This window comes from Aotus nancymaae, unplaced genomic scaffold (assembly GCF_030222135.1).
Source record: "Aotus nancymaae isolate 86718 unplaced genomic scaffold, 86718_ANA_hifiasm-v0.15.2.pri h1tg000059l, whole genome shotgun sequence".
NCBI classification, from domain to species: domain Eukaryota; kingdom Metazoa; phylum Chordata; class Mammalia; order Primates; family Aotidae; genus Aotus; species Aotus nancymaae.
The window spans coordinates 55,933,089-55,952,500 of record NW_026988473.1 but is presented as its reverse complement, the minus strand read 5'-3'; the positions used below and the strand labels follow the sequence as shown (position 1 = coordinate 55,952,500).

Sequence of the window (19,412 nt, the reverse complement as noted above, 5' to 3'; positions counted from 1 at the left end):
GGGCAGATCCCATTCCTCATCTACACAAGGAGGTGGTTGGACCAGAGGGTGATGAAGATTCCTTCAAGCTGTGATATTCCAAATTCTGCTCCCACCTTCTTTGAGCAAATATGTCTTCTCTCCCCTTTCCCAGAAGATTTCGCTGTGTGGCACTAACACCGGTTCCCCAGGGTACAGGGCAGAGGGGGAGCAGCTGGTCCTGCAAAGGGAGGACCCAGGGCGGGGTTCTGAATGGATAGGAAAGAGGGTGCTAGGCACAGTCAGGGAGAAGACTGAGCAGGAGTTCAGTCCTTCGGGCCCTGCCAGCACAGGTGCCAGCATAGGTGGGCACAGCCATGGACCCCATCACGGTAAGAAGCCTGCTCTCCTACTTTCTCCCATCCTGGTCTCATTTCTACCCATGAATGAAACAAAAGATTGGCCCAGAGGTGCTGCAGGGGCATCCTAACTGCCAGGCAGGTGGAGGACATCACTATGTGGGTGAGAGAAGAGTCCCTGGAACCCTGAGCCTGGGCCCAGAAGAGAAGAGCAATGAGGACGGGGCCGGGGCTGGTAGAAGAGAGGGACAAGGCAGTGCCAAGGGGGAGAGATGCCCCCCCAAAGCAGGGGAGGGCAAAGCAGGAGGATTGGTGAAGAAAGAGCATATTGGGATTCTGCTGGGGCCCCGGTCAGAGCTGAGGGGCTTGGCAAAAGCCCAGTACAAAGACCCTCCTGTGTGGACATGTCTGGGCCTGCCCTTGGGAGAGGCTCTGGGACTTTGAGAGGGAAGAGCAGCTGGGAGATGAAGTCAACAAGAGGGGAGCTGAGTCCAAACAGATCCCATGCGCCTGTATGTGGGGTTAGGCTCCCAGAGCTGCCCACCCCTGCTTTAACCTACCCTTGCTCAAGGTACCCAGAGGTAGCCCTGCTATGGGGGGGTTCCTGTGAGGGTGGAAGTCGAGCTGAGAAAGTGGCCCGTAGTCTGTCCCCAGTGGGGGAGAATTAAAAGCCCCGCTGCACACAATGTAGATTTTCCTAACCTGAGAAGCTACACAATAAAATGATAAATAAGATAATATTTGCCAGTATGTGTTTGGGACAAGGAAGAATATAATGGTGGCTACATATAGAGGGTTAAGAGCTAGAACATGGGAGGGTGAAAAAGGCCCCAAAACAAAGGGAGTTGGAACTCAGGGTCCCAGCGTCTCCACTCCTTCATCTGTCAACAGCCTAACTGGACTGAGATCGTGAACAGGAAGCTCAGGTTCCCACCTCCACTCCTGGGTGCCATCCAGGAGGGCCGACTGGGCCTTGTGCAGCAGCTGCTGGAGTCAGGGGTTGAGGCCACAAGCAGTGGGCCAGGCGGGTCCCTGCGGAATGTGGAAGAGGCCGAGGACCGTTCCTGGAGGGAAGCACTCAACCTGGCCATCCGCCTGGGCCACGAGGCCATCACCAATGTGCTGTTGGCCAGTGTCAAGTTTGACTTCCGCCAGATCCATGAGGCCCTGCTAGTGGCAGTGGACACAAACCAGCCAGCAGTGGTGCGTCACCTGCTGGCCCGGCTGGAACGGGAGAAGGGTCGCAAAGTAGACACCAGATCTTTCTCACTGGCTTTCTTTGACTCATCAATCGATGGCTCCCGCTTTGCACCTGGTGTCACTCCCCTCACCCTGGCCTGCCAGAAGGACTTGTATGAGATAGCGCAGCTGCTCATGGACCAGGGTCACACCATTGCCCGGCCCCACCCAGTCTCCTGTGCCTGCCTCGAGTGCAGCAACGCCCGCCGCTACGACCTGCTGAAGTTCTCGCTGTCCCGCATCAACACCTACCGTGGCATCGCCAGCAGGGCCCACCTCTCACTGGCCAGTGAGGACGCCATGCTGGCTGCCTTCCAGCTGAGCCGTGAGCTCAGGCGCCTAGCACACAAGGAGCCTGAATTTAAGGTTGGTTTCTCATACTACCCTCTGCCCCTGGTGCCCCATGTCTGTTCTTCCACCGGAGCATGGGTGGGCCTATAGTGGGTGTTCTGGGAAGCTGGAAGCCGTAGAAAGAGGGATGGGGCCTGGTCTCTATTCTCTTGGAACATCTAGTTTGATAGGGAGTCACAGAATCCCCTTGAGGGGATTTCATTCTAATGGCAGAGAACAGTCACTTCAGAGGGGCCTAGTCTTACGGGAGAGGTATAACCCCCACCCCAGGGGAGCCCTGGGTCTGTCTGAGGGAAGAGAGAGAACAGAGACAACTAGAAAAGCAGCTGGACAGACTCGGAGATGACGTTCAGTAGAATACATCACGTCTGAATATCTACTAGGTGCTCCCACCCAGAGCACTGTTGCGGCTCTCAAGCTTATGATCGCAGCAGCGAGAAGGCAGAGAGAGGGGGACAAGGCACTCCCAGGACACTCATCTTCATTCAGTGCCACTGCGAATGGTGCTAACAGGGCTTCCAAAGCCCAGAAAACAGAGGTCAGGAAAGCTACAGCTGTTGTGTTCAGGGAGGACTCCTTAGAAGAAGTAGCATTAAGCTGTGCTACCAAAAAGGGTGATTTCATACATGTGAAGAGGAGCAGGGAGGGTATTTCAGGTAGGGCTGCAGTCCACGCAAAGGCTCTCAGGTAATGAAGTATATGCACAGGAAGGACTAAGAATGCACTAAGCGAAGCGGAGCCTGGAGGCAGGGACTAGTGAGGGTCCTGGAATGCCGCCTGTCCAGTTTGTCCATCTCTCACCCCTTAAGGGTTCCTGTGTGTCAAGCTAGACTCGATCCCCATCCCCAAGATGACCATTAGGTGGGGAAACTAACACAGATGTTAAAATAGAGGGCTAAGGAGGTTGTGACCGGGGAGGTCGAAGGATAGGAGAATGAAAAGCCCCCACTGCACAGCTAGCAGGAAAGGGTAGTCCTTTCCAAAGGACTTTCCCTCCATTCTCACAGCAGCCTAAGAGAGAGGCATAGCAGGAAGTATTGTCCCCACTAACAGCAGGGAAGCTCAGGCCTGGGAAGGGGAAGTACCTTGCCCAATGTGATGCCACCTGAGGACAGTGCTGGGACTAAGGCCTCGCCTCCTGAAAGCCATCCCTGGATGCTCTCTAGGGTAAGGGACCCAAGTAAAACCCAGGATAGGAGGGATAAAGGGGAGCCAAGGGTTGCCTTAGGCCAGGCACAGTGGCTCATACCTCTGACCCCAGCAGTTTAGGAGGCTGAGACAGGAGGATGAGGAGGCCAGGAGTTCGAAACCAGCCTGGGCAACATAGTAAGATCTCACCTCTATTTTTTTTTTTTTTTTTGAAACGGAGTCTTGCTCTGTCACTCAGGCTCAAGTGCAGGGGCGCAATCTTGGCTCACTGCAACCTCCGCCTCCCTGGTTCAAGCGATTCTTCTGCCTCAGCCTCCTAAGTAGCTGGAACTACAGACACGCACCACCACACTCGCTAATTTTTGTATTTTTAGTAGAGAAGGGGTTTCACCAGATTGGTCATACTGGTCTCAAACTCCTGACCTCATGATCCACCCACCTCAGCCTCCCAAAGTGCTGGGATTATAGGCATGAGCCTCCACGCCGGGCCTTTTTTTTTTTTTTAATGTTTTGGAGACAGTTTCACTCTTGTCACCCAGACTGGAGTACAGTGGTGCCATCTTGACTCACTGCAATCTCCACCTCCCAGGTTCAAACAATTTTTCTGCCTCAGCCTCCAGAGTAGCTGCGATTACAGGTGACTGCCACCATGCCCGGCTAATTTTTGTATTATTAGTAGAGACAGGGTTTCATCATGTTGGCCAGGCTGGTCTTGAACTCCTGACTCCAGGTGATCTGCCTGCCTCAGCCTCCCAAAGTGCTGGGATTACAGGAGTGAGCCACAGAACCCAGTTACTTTTTAAAAATAATAAATAAATAATAACTGCCTTGGGGCCGGACATGGTGGATCACGCCTGTGGTCCCAGCACTTTGGGAGGCCAAGGCAGGCAGATCACGAGGTCAGGAGTTCAAGACCAGCCTGGCCAACATGGTGAAACCCCACCTCTACTAAATATACAAAAATTAGCCAGGCATGGTGGCACATGCCTGTAATCCCAGCTGCTCGGGAGGCTGAGGCAGGAAAATCACTTGAACCCGGGAGGCAGAGGTTGCAGGAACCAAGATTGCACCGTTGCACTCCAGCCTGGGCAACAAAAGCCAAATTCTGTCTCAAAAAAAAAACCTGCCTATTTATCTTATTTATTACTGCATCTCCTAAAATTGCCAACACAGGTTCTCATACAAGGTAAGTGTTCCAATAAATTAATTAAATGAGTACATGAAGGGTGTAAGGAATAGGAGTAAAAGTGGGACAAGAAACAGAGATTAGAAAAGGAAGAACAAGAGACAGAAAATGACAGAGGGGTTTGGGTTGAAGTGACTTAGTGATGAGGTAGAGATAGCACTAGATAAGCAAAGTGACCCAGGAGGTACCTCATTAGAGCAAGAAGGATGAGTGAGGTGGCAAAGAAGAAAAATCAATGCCCCAGTGACACCTGATGTAGGAAGTGATGGTGCAGGGGCAGGACACAGGTGGCCCAGGCCCACTATCTGTGGGCGTGTGGAGCAGGGAGGAGTGGGCTGATTTAATGGGGTTGAGTCTGCAGGGTGGTAGGCACACACAGACCTGCTTCCCTACAGCCTGAGTACATTGCCCTGGAGTCACTGAGCCAGGACTATGGCTTTGAGCTGCTGGGCATGTGCCGGAACCAGATCGAGGTCACTGCAGTGCTCAATGACCTGGGTGAGGACAGCGAGACTGAGCCTGAGACTGACGGCCCGAGCCTGACCTTTGAGGAAGGCATCCCCAACCTGGCGAGGCTGCGACTGGCCATCAACTACAACCAGAAGCGGGTCAGCTGGGCCTTCCTATATCCCCTCCCTGTCCTTTTCTCTTGCCCTGCTACCTCTAGGTCTCCCTGACCCAGCCCTAAGCAACTCCTTTACCTGCCCTCAAGACCCTCTCAGGCCTTGGTCCTTAGCACCCTTCTCTCCAGGCCCTTGACCCTGTGGGTCCCCTCCCTTCTTAACTTCAGTCTAAGCCCCTAATCTCTCCCCAGCCCTTGGAAGACCCATTACCCACCAAGACCTCACCTTCCGACTAGGACATCTGGTCTTAGACAGCTTTGCCTCTGACCTGCTGAGTGACCTCAATCTAGTCTTTTTCTGTTGTTCCACTTCAGTACATCACTCTATAAAGCAAGATAAGACTAGATCTCTCAGACCTTAAATATCTCCAGAAGTCTCTATTATTTCCTGTCTCCTCAGACATCCTCCCCTCTAAGCTAAAGACAGGCTCCTTTTCTAGCCTCCCCAAGCCCCTTGGTCCTCACTCTCATCCACCCTCAGACATCCTAGTCTACCAGGAACTTAACCAAAAACTTTCCTTCATAATGGCTCCCCTGGCCCTGTCCCCCAATACCGCAAACCCCAGTTTCCCTCTTCTGCCCTCCTCAAGACCATCCAGGCTGATGTCCCACATCTCTAAGAAGGCAGGGGACCCTGGGGGTTCTGGGTCTTGGGTCCCCATTTCTACCCACCACTGTCTAACTTAGACTCAAGAATGTGGGTCCAGAGAGTTCAGGACTATCTTTGATTTCAGTTTCCCCTCCACAGACCAAGGGCTAGAGAGGGATGGGTCTGTCAATGGTCACATGACAAGTGAGTTGGCTGGTGTGGGGAGAAAAGGATGGTTCGATCTCTGTGGCAGGGAAGGAAGGGCTGTGTTCCTAACTGGCTCCCCCATCCTCCTCCTTTCCCGGTGGCCTCCCCCTCTGCTTATGCCCCATCTCTGCTTAGTTTGTAGCACACCCCATCTGCCAACAAGTCCTGTCCTCCATCTGGTGTGGGAACCTGGCTGGCTGGCGTGGAAGCACCACCATCTGGAAGCTCTTTGTTGCCTTCCTCATCTTCCTCACCATGCCCTTTCTCTGCCTTGGCTACTGGCTAGCACCAAAGTCCCGGGTACTAAGTATAAGATGAATAACTGTTACTTATTGAGCACTTGCTTTATGAGGCCCTGGGCTGGACACCTGGTGAATATAACTTTGTGAATGTTTTCATTAAGTAGCTGGAAGTGTGGCCCTGAGGAAGGCAGACATTCTGTTTCAGTGGTGCAGGGGAGCAACCTGAGGCACAGGAAAGGCAATGCTCTTTTTGTCCAAAGTACAGAGGAAATAGCGGAGTCAGGATTTAAACCAAAGTCTCTCTGCCTCCAAAACCCTAATCCTATTAAGAGCCCTATCCTCTCCTAAAGAGAGTTCCACTCCAACTACAAATTCTTTGGGAGCCCTTTATCCAACCAACAGGTCCTTGAGACTCAACTATGAGCCAAGCATGGTGCCTGGCACTGGGGCTATCATGAAGAAAAGTCCTGTTCCTGCTGAGCAGGTGAGGAATGGGGAGGGGGTGTTCCAGGAAGCAGGAGCAGTACACGTAGAGGCCTGGCGGAGGGAGAACCCAAAGTGTTAGAGAACCTGAAAGGAATTAGAGAAGAATGGTATAGACATGCACAGGGGCCAGATCACACAGAGCCTTATAAGCCACGGAGGGTGGAAGCCATTGTAGGATTACTGAGGTGTGTCCCCCATCAGTCATGTGTTTCAGAAAGTGCCCTCTGCTAGGGGTATGAAAGGTGGGATGGCAGCATGGGGACAGGAGTTAGGGAGACTGAGTGTGTGAGAGGACAAGCACGTAGAGCTGCCTCATATTCCTGGCCTGGGTGACCGGTCATTTCATGAGGTGGGGACACAGGAGAGGAGGAGCAAGATGGGATAGAAGCATTTGTTTTTTAATGTGGTTGAGTCTGAAGAGTCTGCGGGGCCTCCAAGGGAAAGTTACTTTACCTCTGTGATCCTCAGTTCTTGAAAAACAAAAAAAAAGATCAGGCATGGTGGCTCATGCCTGTAAACCCAGCACTTTGGGAGGCCAAGGTGGGCAAATCACCAGATCAGGAGTTAGAGACCAGCCTGGTCAACATGGGGAAACCCGGTTCTCTACTAAAAATGCCAAAAAAAATTAGCTGGGCGTGGTGGCATGTACCTGTAATCCCAGCTACTTGGAAGGCTGTGGCGAGAGAATTGTTTGAACCCAGGAGGCGAATGTTGCAGTGAGCCGAGATCACGCCACTGCCTCCAGCCCAGGTGACAGTGCAAGACTCCGTCTCAAAAAAGAAAAAAATGGGAATAATAATGCCTACCTCATAAGGTTGGGAAGGAGACAATAGATATGAGTCTAGGGCCTGATATGTGGCACATTCTCAAGATATGTCTGAATAATGCATGACTGAATCTGAGCAAGGGGAGTCACATGTGGGCTGAGCAGTCTAGAAGGGCTTGCAGGAGGGAGAGACACCCAGGACTGAGAGCCCTACTCTCCCTCCTTCCCCTGGAAGCTGGGCCGCCTTCTAAAGATCCCAGTACTGAAGTTCCTGCTGCACTCCGCCTCCTATCTGTGGTTCCTCATCTTCCTGCTGGGAGAGTCCCTGGTCATGGAGACACAGCTGAGCACCTTCCGTGGCCGCAGCCAGAGTGTCTGGGAGACCTCACTACACATGATTTGGGTCACAGGTATATGTGCAGTATCCTTTATTTGTGGCCATCTCCCTTAGGGCCCCCCTTACTGCCCTTCACAATAAGCACCCCACCAGGGGGATCCTGCTTTGTAGATGACCTCTGAACATATGGCCAGACCCTTCTGGGCTGCAGGGCCCTTTCCCTTCAGCCCTGGTCGGGGACCTAACCCTGTGGTAGACTCCCTGAGCAAGGACTCCTTCTTCCCCTTCCCTGGCATCAGCCACTACCCGCCCTGGACGTTCCTGTCCTCACACAAATAAGACCCTGGTCCACAGTGAGGTGGAAAACTACCTTGGTGTCATGGCAGCCTGCAAGTACTGCAAGATAGGCTCTCCTGGAGGTCACTGGAGCAGAAAGGTTTACAGACCAAATGAAAGGACTCAAATCATATAGCGAATTAAATCCATAAGTGCTATAGTTATGATGGTGTTGTTATGAGGGCCAGAGGTGAGGTTTGAGTGTCTGGGGTTGGGGTGTGGTACAATGAACAGAAGGTGCTTGGAGCCAGGCATGGTGGCTCATGCCTGTAATCTCAGCTACTCAAGAGGCTAAGATGGGAGGATTGCTTGAGGCCAGAAGTTCAAGACCAGCCTGGACAACAAAGAGAGACTCCATCCCTTAAAAATAAAATAAGATTGGCCGGGCGTGGTGGCTCACGCCTGTAATCCTAGCACTTTGGGAGGCTGAGGCAGGTGGATTACCCGAGCTCAGGAGTTCAAGACCAGTCTGGGCAACACGGTGAAACCCCGTCTCTACTAAAATACAAAAAATTAGCTGGGCATGGTGGCGTGCGTCTGTAATCCCAGCTACTCAGGAGGTTGAGGCAGGAGAATTGCTTGAACCTGGGAGGTGGAGGTTGCAGTGAGCCAAGATCACACCACTGCACTCCAGCCTGGGTGACAGAGCAAGACTCCGTCTCCAAAAAAAAATAAAATAAAATAAAATAATAATAAAAGAAGATACCTTGGCCCAAGACTTGATCTATGGGAAAAGCACAGTGACAAGTATGTTTGGCCACAGCTATAGCTTGCCAGTTATCCTGATGAGCAGCTATAAATTTTATATGCATTATTTCGGCAGAGGAAATGTGGAAACAGAATGGCTGGTGCCAGTGGGTAGCTGATTTAAGATCTCCTGAATACTGAGGGCCTCATGTGCTTCATGCATATTCAGTGTATCATGAATATGTAGTCTGTCCTTCTCTTTCTATGTATGTTCACACACACATGCTCTACTATTTGTTCAACATGTCACCAAAGTAACTAACCTATTCTTAACACGTAAGTTTCATCCATTCCATTGGTTTTCTTTTCTTCTACACCAGAATTGAGTATTCTCAAACAATTTAGCAAATGCAATTTACAAGACTCCCCAGAGCTTTGGCCAGCCTCGGGCCATCAGCTTAGCAGGGGCGGAATTGGTGGCGCCCTCCTCAGCTGTCCTCCTCTCGTTTAGCTCTGCCTTGGTTAGTAAACTCCAGAGCCACAGTTTACCGAGTCTACTCCTCCACCCTCTACCAGGTCAGTCAGTGATGTTAGAAAGGAAATCTGACCCAGAAACTTTAGGGAAAGAAAATAAGAGCAGCCTGAGAGGGAAAGTTTCTCATCCTATTATTTACTAAGGATTTACTGACCTGGGCTGAGTGGAGAGGAAACCAGTACAATTCCTACCCATGGGACTTAGAAACATATGAAACAGGCAGGTGCAGTGGCTCACCCCTGTAATTCCAGCACTTTGGGAGGCCGAGGCAGGCGTATCACAAGGTCAGGAGATGGAGACCATCCTGGCTAACACAGTGAAACCCTGTCTCTACTAAAAATACGAAAATTAGCCGGGAGTGGCGGTGCGCGCCTGTAGTCTCCACTACTCAGGAGGCTGAGGCAGCAGAATTCCTTGAACCTGTGAGGCGGAGGCTGCAGTGAGCTGAGATTGTGCCACTGCACTCCAGCCTGGTTCTGGACACTAGGGACAGAGATGAGTGGACATGGTCCCTGCCCTTGAGGGGCTCCAATTTCAGGGGGAGGCAGGGTAGAGACAGAACCTGTGGAGAGATATCCTGCAGTGTCCTGTAGCGATGGCATCACAGAGATATGAGCTATGAGAACACAGAACCCCGAGAAATTCACTCCACCTGCTTAGGAAAGGCTACTTGGAGGAGATAACACGTGACCTAGGCCACAAAGGTGAGCTGGGCTTCCAGAGGTGTGGAAGGGCATTCTAGGCAGAGGGAACAGTGAGTGGAAAAGCACATGACTGTATCCAGGGAATGAGAAGGGTGTAATGTGGCAGGGCCACCTGGCTAATGGGGGCCAGCTCCCAAGACCCCAGCTCCAGGTCTGGTTCTGGGCCTCATTGAAACACAGGCACCCTGAGCAGCTTGAGAATTTGGAGCCCCTTCAAGTCGATATTCTGTATTTTTTATTTTTTTAAAAAAAATTTAAAAAAATAAGTTAATAGAGATGGGGTTTCACCACGTTGCCCAGGCAGGTATTAAACTCCTGGGCTCAAGCTGTCTTTCTGCTTCGGCCTCCCAAAGTGCTGGGATTACAGGTCTGAGCCACTGCACCCAGCCTCAAATCAATATTCTTTGTTTGTCCAGTATTTACTTGGTAGAGGGCACGAAGAAACAAATTTCAGTCATTCCCTCCTAATAAACAGCCTGCCCCCGGCGATACTCACTTTCTGAGCGTCCACTGACTGAGCTCATGGTGCAGGTCACACCAGCAGCGTCTACATCAGGGAGGAGTCTTTGTTGTGTTCACAGAAGATCAATTGTTCCTGAGTAGATTACATGTTTACACGTCATTGACTTCACCCCATAATGTTTTAGCTCCCCACTGCCATTCATAGGATCCCCCTGCCTCATAATCTAGCTCTGACATAGGAGGAAGAGTTCTGTCCCATCCTGTCCTGGCTCCCTGCTACCCCCTTCAGGCTTCCTGTGGTTTGAGTGCAAGGAAGTGTGGATTGAGGGCCTGCGCAGTTACCTCCTGGACTGGTGGAACTTCCTGGATATGGTCATCCTGTCCCTGTACCTGGCAGCCTTCGCACTGCGCCTCCTCCTGGCTGGGCTTGCTCACATGCACTGCCAGGACTCCCAGGGGGCTGCCTGCCACTATTTCACCATGGCTGGTGAGTGTCCCCTGACTCAGCCCTGAATTCCCCAGTTCCTCTTCTTTCTTGGCTCTTGGCTCCCAGCCACAGCCCCCATTCCACCCCACACAGAACGCAGCGAGTGGCGCACCGAGGATCCCCAGTTCTTGGCTGAGGTGCTGTTCGCTGTTACAAGCATGCTCAGCTTCACCCGCCTGGCCTACATTCTGCCGGCCCACGAGTCGCTGGGCACTCTGCAGATTTCCATTGGCAAGATGATCGATGACATGATCCGGTGTGTACCGGCCCTGCTCCGAGCTCGCTCCTCTCTGCAGACTCCCCTTGACCTCCTTGCAAAACTCCTCAGCTCTTGGGTAACACAGGAGTCCTTGACCTGCATTCCTCCAGAGGCATGGGCTCCAGAGACCTCTGACCCCGTGAAACCACAGGCAAAATTTGAGGATAAATGTGTATTTCTCTGCAGAGAGGGTCTACAACTTTCATCTAATTCTCAAAGAGGCCCATGATCCCAGAAAAGATTACGAACCACGGATAGCAGAAAGAGCCCTCAGTTGGGAGTTCCAATCCCAGTTCTGTCCGTCTCCATGACCCCCTGCAGGCCTCAGTTTTCCCATCATTAAGGAAAAAGCAAAGGCACTGGACTCAGGGGTCCCTTTGGATCCTTTCCACTCTGCAGCTGCTCTTTCAATCCCTGATCTTATCTGGTCTTCTTGGTGCTCATCACCTAATCATGGGCAGCCAAACCTGGCCTCTCACCTAATCAGGGGCCATAGTTAATGCCCACCTCCCTGGGAATCCCCAGCCTGAGGTAGGACTACAGTGAGTGTCATCAGTGGGAAAAAGCTTAGCTACATCTATTAGTATTAACAGCTTCAGCTCAGCTTAGCTTGGGGGAGAACCTCCAGCCCCACCCCAGGATTCTTCTAGCTTCCCTGTGGCAGGCTAACTCATTCTCACATGTGGCTCTGCTTCTTCTGGTGATAACTCCTTTTCAGTGGAATTCTGACTCTCAGCTGTCCCTGTGCCATTCCTGTATAATCTCAGCATCTCATTCCCTCCGTGGGAGACCACTCCATCCTCAGCTTTGACTGCTTGGACTCAGTACCCATTATTCTTAAAAGGAGAGTCTCCACTTGGCACTCACTTTTATATATATATATATATATTTTATATATATATATATATATTTATATATATATATATATATATATTTGAGACAAGGTCTCATTCTGTCATCCAGGCTGAAGTGCAGTGGTGCCATCTCAGCTCACTGCAGCCTCGACCTCCTGGGCTCAAGCAATCCTCTCACCTCAGCTTCCTGGGTAGCTGGGACTACAGGTGTGTGCCACCATACCTGGTTAATTTTTTTGTAGAGACAGGGTTTGGCCTCCCAAAGTGCTGGGATTGTAGCACCTCAGCTTTTTGAGTAGCTGGGACCACAGGCATGCACCACACAAAAATACAAATTTTCATATTTTTTTGGAGAGACAGAGTTTCACCATGTTGAATACTTGCTCAACAACTATTCAATTTTGTTGAAACCAAATAAATAACCAGAAAATAAATAACCTGGTCTTGAACTCCTGGGCTCAAGTGATTTGCCCACTTTGGCCTCCCAAAGTACTGGGATTACAGTCATGAGCCACTGCACCCAGCCCAGCACTCACTTTAAATCCCTCTTGGCTGGGTGCAGTGGCTCACGCCTGTAATCCCAGCACTTTGGGAGGCTGAGGCAGGTGGATCACAAAGTCAGGAGTTCGAGACCAGCCTGACCAACATGGTGAAACCCCGTCTCTACTAAAAATACAAAAATTAGCTGGACGTGGTGGCATATGCCTATAATCTCAGCTACTCGAGAGGCTGAGGCAGTAGAATTGCTTGAACCTGGGAGGTGGAGGCTGCAGTGAGCTGAGATCACACCACTGCACTCCAGCCTGGGTGACAGAGCCAGTCTCCATCTCAAATAAACACACAAAAAAATCCCTCTCATTTTCCACCCCCTAATTTATCTATTCTTAATAATAACCAAATTGGGCTGGATGAGGTGGCTTATGCCTGTAATTCTAGCACTTCGAGAGGCCAAGGTTGGGGGATCACTTGAGGTCAGGAGTTCTAGACCAGCCTGGCCAACATGGTGAAACCCCCAACTCTACTAAAAGTACAAAAATTAGCCAGGTGTGGTCATACATGCCTGTAGTCCCAGCTACTTGAGAGGCTGAGGCAGGAGAATCGCTTGAAAGTGAGATGAGGAGGTTGCAGTGAGCCAAGATGGCGCCACAGTACTCTAGCCTGGGTGACAAAATGAGACTCCATCTCAAAAATAAATAAATAACCAGGCCTGGCACAGCGGCTCACACCTGTAATCCTAGCACTTTGAGAGGCCAAGGCAGGTGGATTTCCTGAGTTCAGATATTCAAGAACAGCATGGGCAACATGGTGAAACCCTATCTCTACCAAAATACAAAAAATTAGCGGGGTGTGGTGGTGTGCACCTGTAATCCCAGCTACTCGGGAGGCTGAAACAGGAGAATCACTTTAACCTGGGAGGCAGAGGTTAGGTGAGCTGAGATCATGCCACTGCACTCCAGCCTGGGCGACAGAGTAAGACTCCGTCTCAAAAAATTAAAATAAACATAAAAATAAATAACCAAATTGAATACTTGTTGAGCAGAAAGCCAGAAGGCCTTCATCCCTTTTCCTGGAGGCTGATTTCTCTCAAGGTAGAGACCTTCTCTGATCCTTTCACATCCCACCCCCTGCCAGGTTTATGTTCATCCTCATGATCATCCTGACTGCCTTCCTCTGTGGCCTCAACAACATCTACGTGCCCTACCAGGAGACAGAGCGGCTGGGCAAGTATGCAGGGGCAGAGGCAGGATGGGAGGTGGAGAGCCTGGGACCTTGCAGCTTGGAGCCCTAGTGATCTCTCCTTTGTCCCTCCCTCCCTCATTTATTCACTCAATGAATTCTCTTGTTTGCTCATTCCCTCTTTAATTCACTGTCACTCATTCATTTGTTCATTTATACATTCATTAATTTTCTCATTTTCTCAAACTTTTTATTTTGCAAAATGTCAATTCTATGAAAAGTAGATGCCCCTACACCCTTCACCTAGCTTCACCAATTGTTAACCTTTTACCACACTTGCTTGATCTATTGCTCCCTTTATTCTTTTTTTCCTGAAACACTTAAAAGGAAGTTGTGACTATCATGACACTTCATCCCTAAATGAATGTTCAGGATGTCTCCTAAGAACATAACCACAAAAGCATTATCACTCTCAAAAAATGTAACACCCTGGTGGCTCACGCCTGTAATCCCAGCACTTTGGGAGGCCGAGGCAGGTGGATCATGAGGTCAAGAGATCGAGACCATCCTGATCAACATGGTGAAACCCCGTCTCTACTAAAAATACAAAAAATTAGCTGGGCATGGTGGCGCGTGCCTGTAATCCCAGCTACTCAGGAGGCTGAGGCAGGAGAATTGCCTGAACCCAGGAGGTGGAGGTTGCGGTGAGCTGAGATCGCGCCATTGCACTCCAGCCTGGGTAACAAGAGTGAAACTCTGTCTCAAAAGAAAAAAATATATAACAACCAAAATGCCTAGATTGGTCTCCAACTCTTGGGCTCAAGCAATCTGCCCACCTCAGCCTCCCAAAATGCTAGGATTACAGGTGTGAGCCACCACACCCCACCACAATTTAAAATTGTGGGTATAAGTAGTGTCCATCCCATCCTGGCCCCACCCCAGAACATAAGGCCATGAAGACAGGAACGTGCTTGTCTTGCCCACTGATGTATCCTTAGCACCTGTGACACTACTGTGCACTCAGTAAATACTAGTGCAAAGAATAACATTTGGAGCTCAGAAACAGCAAGTGTCTACACCAGCTGAGGTGGTCCAAAGGGCTGCATAGAAGTGGGTGCTCTTGGCCAGGTCCTGGGGGCTAGAGGGCAATGTGTCTGGGTGAGCTCAGGCTCTTCTCCCACTCCTCATTTCCTGTTCCTTACTTGGCCCAATATGCCAGTTTCAATGAGACGTTCCAGTTTCTGTTCTGGACCATGTTCGGCATGGAGGAGCACAGCGTGGTGGACATGCCTCAGTTTCTGGTGCCCGAATTTGTGGGGCGGGCCCTCTATGGCATCTTCACCATCGTCATGGTCATTGTGCTGCTCAACATGCTCATTGCTATGATCACCAACTCCTTCCAGAAGATTGAGGTGCGTAAACAGAGGCCAATTTAGGCCAGGGAGAAGAAGGGAGAAAGGAATGGAGAGGAATAGGGTGCAAAGAGGCAAGACATTGGTGTCATGCTCTGCCTCCACTGTTGTCTTGTTTGTGGCTTTAGACAAGTGTTCCTCTGTAAAATGAGGGTCTTAGTGATGCTGTTAGTATCTCCAGACACCAAGTCTAGTGCTCATTCCCTTTTAGGGTTGGGCAGAGGAGTGGTGTTGTAGAAAAGTAAATGAGAACATGAGAGGGAGACGATGGGTTAGGGTCTGCAGGCTGGAGAACAAGCTGGGCAGGAACTGGATGTCAGAAAGATGAAAGACAGTGGTAGGGAGAGAGGAAGCAGGGGACAGGCAGGAGAAATGCGGGTGATAGGGGAGGTCAGAGATAAGACTGGGGAGAAGAAAGACCCTGGCACACTACACTGGAGAATCCAAACTGTGAGGACTGGAGAAAAGAGAGGCAGTTTGAGTGGGCAGGAGGGTCATGTGCCAAAGGGGTCCTTGCACCGCCCCCTGCTGCCCGGCCCCCAGGATGATGCTGATGTGGAGTGGAAGTTCGCGCGCTCCAAGCTCTATCTGTCCTACTTCCGAGAGGGCCTGACGCTGCCTGTGCCTTTCAACCTCCTGCCCTCCCCGAAGGCTGTCTTCTACCTTCTCAGGTGCTGACCTCAGAGCTCCCACTCCCACCCCCAAGTCCCCAGGCCCTGCCCCCATTTCCCTAGGTCCTGTCCTCTAACCGACCTCTTCCCACCATTGAAATCTCTCAGGAGAATTTGCCAGTTCATTTGCTGTTGCTGTTCTTGCTGCAACACCAAGAAGCCAGACAATCCCCCCATCCCTACCTTTGTGAGTACCTCCTCAGCCTGTTGCTGGTCACCCTGGCATCAGGCCTTCAACTCTATGTCTATACCATCAATTTGTCTGCATACCCCAGGCTCTATCTTTCCAGGTATGTTCTCCAGAAAGCCTGTCCCAATTCCTACTCTCGCACATGGCTTCCCTTTCCCTCTTCCTGGCTCTGGCCATTTCCTAAATTTCCAACCCTGTGTCATGCAGCCTAAACAGAAGTCCTTGCCACCCTCCTCCCAAGCTAGAAATACCCACTAAGCTCCAGACAGACCTTTTTTGTCCTAAACTGCTCCAAGACATAGTTGAACATTTTTCAAAAACACATGTTAAGAAGCCAAAGGTAAATGTCCCACAAACTGAGCAGTTAGACAGCTGACAGTGGCCTGAGAGAGGAGGCCAGGAGGCCGGACATCCAAGGAGCTCACTTGCCCCTTGAGGTCTACTCTCCAGCCCAGTCTGGCCTGGCATGAGGGTGCCTTCCTAATTCAGGCACTGCAGGTCTGTAGGGGGTTCTCCCCTCCTCACCATCGGCCTCCCAGCCCTCACCCATCCCTTCCCCAGCTTCTGGCCCCTGTCCTTCTACCTTCCAGGTGCGCACTGTGAGATGAAGGCCAGGGACTAGGTGGGTCAGGGACAGAAAAGTCTACACAGAAGACTTTGCCCTGGGCCTTTTTTGCCCAGAGCTGGAGAGGCATGGACAGTGATCAAAAGAAGGCTGGAGAGAATCTCTCTCACCCTCCTGTCTTCCCATTCCAGGCCAATCCCGGGGCAGGGGCCATGCCTGGGGAGGGAGAGCGTGGATCCTACCGCCTTTGCGTCATCAAGGCCCTGGTACAACGCTACATAGAGACTGCCCGGCGCGAGTTTGAAGAGACCCGGCGGAAAGGTGCGTCACCCTCCTCTAAGCTCTCCCCTTCCTGTTCCTTCCTCAGCTGGGATAAAGGCCCCATACCAGAGTCAGGTCCCCATTCAGCTTGCATAATATGTGGCCCCATCCTGCCGTGCCCTTGGAAGGGCAGCCTGCACAACGTGGCCCCTGGCACTCCATTACACTCTGACCCATTTGGCATTGATTCCACTCATTTCATTTAAGTGCTCCTTCCTGCCTTCGTGTGTGTTCAGTTATTCTCCCATTCAGTCCCTTACCCAGTCACTCATTCACCTCCTTCATTCACTCACTCATTTACTGACTTATTCCACCAACATTCATTGCTGTGGCCTCCTTCGTTCCAGGCCCTGTCTTGGAGGGACAGAGAGGGCACTGTAGAGCAGGGACACATGGGAAGCTTTCCGTCTAGTGAGGAAGAGAAACCGTCACACTGGGCATGAAGTGCAGCTAAGAGAGATGCGAATTGCTACGGGCACCCAAAGGAAGAAGGAGCTTGTCATTTTGAGAGGCAGAAGGAGAGAATAGCAGAATGGATAAAGCGGCTGGGATCTGAATGGGGCCCCGAAGGCTGGGTGTGAGCTGGCTGGCCATGACTGGGGAGAGGGCAGGCAGGTGGACACATGAGTCTCTACCCAGTAACAGCTTTCCCCATGGCTCGTCACCCTTCTCTGGCCCCCAGACTTTCCTTCTTTCCAGCTCCTCCCTCCCTCCCACCCCTGCTAGGATTCACCTGCCCCAGCTTCACCCACCTACCTGACCCCTAGCCCACAAGCCTGATCTTCACTTCTTCCAGTTCTCCCTCAGAAACCTCAGATAGGGAACTCCTGGGGTTCTGTAAGGGGTAAAAGGGGTACAGGGCAGGCTCATCCTCTGAAAGGCCCCTTGGTACTCCACCTCCTCCAGACCTGGGCAACAGACTCACAGAGCTGACGAAGACCGTATCTCGACTACAAAGCGAGGTAGCCGGTGTGCGGCAGACTCTGGCAGAGGGAGGGACACCCCAGCCTCCCGACGGTGCCAGTGTCCTCAGTCGCTATATCACCCGAGTGCGCAACAGTTTCCAAAACCTGGGGCCCCCCATTCCTGAGACCCCAGAGCTGACAGGGCCCAGGATTGTGGGGACCCAGGAATCATCAGGAACCAGGCTTCAGGACACTGGAGAGGTGAGGACTCTGGCTTGTGGAGAGTCTGGCCCCAGCTCCCCAGCTCATGTGCTAGTGCACAGGCAGCAGGAAACAGAGGGTGCTGAGGACCTGCCCCACGGGGAGGATTCGGGGACGGAGGGGAGGATCTGATACAGCGGAAGGGTCCCTTCTGTTGCTGAGCACAGTAGCCTAGGAGGGTGAGGGTGGGGGCCCCTTGGGAGGAGCCTGTGCTGCTTTCCTTGCTTCAATAAAGTTTCTGTTCTGGATGTGTGAGGCCTCTGGGCTGTGTGAGAATCTCTGTCTCTTGATGTTTTGAGGTCCTCCTGCTTCTTTCCCCTGAAATGGACCCTTGTGGGAATAGGGCAGAGAAATGTGCTCTTGGGCTTAGGATCCTACTTTGAGCTTCCTCAGATCTTTCATGGAGAGAGTTCTGGACCAGGAGGCAGGAGGCTGGGGAGGCGGGAGGCTGGGGAGGCGGGAGGCCGGGGAGGCAGGAGGACGGGGTTCGATGGGAACCCTCTGACCACTTGCTTCCTTCCTTGGCTGTGCATTCCTCACCTGACAAGTGGGGCTGAGAAATCACCTGCCTGCTTTCCTGCTTTCGTGGTTGTTGTGAGGACCCTCTAGCTGTTTAAGCTTCTGGATTTGCAAGTTAGAGTGTGTGACATGGGTCTGCACAGGAGACTGTGTCTACAAGTGACCAACAAGTGAGTTTTTTTAGTCCCTCAGTCAGTCCCTCAGCCTAGCAAGGCCAGAGTGAAGCAGTCTCATAGAAGACGCCAATCATAAAATCCCATGTCTCCACACTGCAATACTGTTTAATCAAGTGGCTGCCTCATAAAACTCCATGTCTCCACACTGCAACACCGCTTAATCAAGTGGCTGCCTCAGTACTTCTCTTGCTTATCCCAGCAAGTCCCCACCACATAGCAGAGTTCCCTCAGCCCTGCCGTGGCCTCCCCAGCCCCACATCCTGGTTGGGGAGAAGGCTGCTAGGACTGGGTCCGGAACCTATTCTTGCTTCTCGAGGCTGCTGGAGGCGCCTCTTCTTCATATGAAGGTCACTCGTTCCCAGGGCTCCTAAGTGGCAGGTTTTGGACTTTCAGGGCCCAACCCCTGAGAGCTGGAACTCCCCAGGGGCCAAGGGCAGGGTCTTCCAGGGAGGCAGAGAGAAGGCCCCCTCAGATTGTGACTCTGGCTGCACCCCTGCTGGAGGGAGAAGAGGAAGGGGTCAGCAGGGTGAGGAGGAGTCAAAGCAGCTGAGGGAGGATGGAAGAACAACTCACCTGGTGCAGACACACAGCCCTGCCTCTTCTCCCCTGCAACAGACAGCAGGGTGAGGCCTCTGTGCCGACAGACTCACAACCAAACTACCTGGCCCACCAGGCCCTTGCAGGGCCATTTCCCCTCTCAATCTATCTTTCCCTTCACCTAAAGGTAAACTTGTGACTTCCCTTCCTCCTCCTTCCTCCAGAAAGTCTTTCCAGATTGACTTTCCATCCCTCTTCCCACCCAAGACCCAGCCACTCCTCTGTATGTCCCTGCCTCAGCACTTGGGAATGGCACGTAAGACCCTGTCAGCCCCATCAAGCCCAGGGCCTTCTGAGATCTGA

At 51.8% G+C, this 19,412-nt stretch overlaps 2 protein-coding genes across 12 annotated transcripts in view; one reads left to right on the top strand and one right to left on the bottom strand.

Moving 5' to 3' along the window:
* The window catches only part of ART5 (ADP-ribosyltransferase 5), a 44,511-nt gene that overhangs the window by 22,344 nt on the left and 2,755 nt on the right, over window positions 1-19,412 (bottom strand). For 2 of the 11 annotated variants that reach the window (XR_010338363.1, XR_001108131.2), the window contains exons 3-4: window positions 19,086-19,118; window positions 10,250-10,348 (exon numbers count right to left, since the gene is read on the bottom strand). Coding sequence is in view for 8 of the 11 variants with exons in the window: in XM_012456860.2 (XP_012312283.1) it covers window positions 18,740-18,879; window positions 19,086-19,118 (173 nt within the window). In the remaining 3 variants the exon portion in view is untranslated. Of the gene's footprint in view, window positions 1-5,075; window positions 5,189-10,191; window positions 10,349-18,599; window positions 19,009-19,085; window positions 19,119-19,412 lie in introns of those variants that run through there. The other 9 variants (XM_012456860.2, XM_064365253.1, XM_012456861.2 and 6 more) reach the window with 7 other exon arrangements.
* TRPC2 (short transient receptor potential channel 2) lies at window positions 336-18,091 on the top strand. Its single transcript, NM_001374475.1, is given in 13 exon segments — window positions 336-350; window positions 1,182-1,922; window positions 4,638-4,850; window positions 5,796-5,960; window positions 7,390-7,564; window positions 10,505-10,702; window positions 10,796-10,958; window positions 13,448-13,540; window positions 14,712-14,904; window positions 15,448-15,575; window positions 15,684-15,762; window positions 16,522-16,651; window positions 17,558-18,091. Coding segments are annotated over 13 exon segments (2,685 nt in total). The 3' UTR covers window positions 17,950-18,091.